The 349-nt window shown below is 49.0% G+C and overlaps 1 protein-coding gene across 1 annotated transcript in view; it reads left to right on the top strand.

Annotated features, from left to right (window-relative positions):
- Window positions 1-216: 216 nt before the first annotated feature.
- LOC109380717 (keratin-associated protein 4-3-like) overlaps window positions 217-349 on the top strand; it is a 7664-nt gene continuing 7531 nt past the window's right edge. Inside the window, exon 1 of the mRNA XM_019638573.1 lies at window positions 217-348. Within this exon, the coding sequence (XP_019494118.1) occupies window positions 217-348 (132 nt within the window). The remainder of the gene's footprint in view (window position 349) is intronic.

The raw sequence follows: 349 nt of genomic DNA, 5'->3' as shown, positions 1-349 counted from the left end.
TGGGGTAAACCCTAACCCGTCAGAAAAAGGAAAAAATGTTTTCCATCCAATTTGAACAACATAATTGCCTAATTGAACAATTATTTATAGGGTAAACAATAACAAGGAAAGAGCTCCCTCAGCAGGGTATAAAAGGGAACCTGAAGCAAGAAGGCTTTCAGATTCAAGAAATACACTCCTCTGGAAACCCACCCAGACTCTTCACCCTCTCACACCATGGTCAACTCTTGTGGTTCCGTCTGCTCTGACAAGGGCTGTGGCCAAAGCTGCTGCCAGGAGACCTGCTGCAGTCCTAGCTGCTGCCAGACCACCTGCTGCAGGACCACCTGCTGCCGCCCCAGCTGCTGTG

This window comes from Hipposideros armiger, unplaced genomic scaffold, assembly GCF_001890085.2.
Source record: "Hipposideros armiger isolate ML-2016 unplaced genomic scaffold, ASM189008v1 scaffold_40, whole genome shotgun sequence".
Taxonomy (NCBI): Eukaryota; Metazoa; Chordata; class Mammalia; order Chiroptera; family Hipposideridae; genus Hipposideros; species Hipposideros armiger.
The sequence above is the reverse complement of the archived record's forward strand: the minus strand, read 5'-3'. Positions and strand labels throughout refer to the sequence as shown.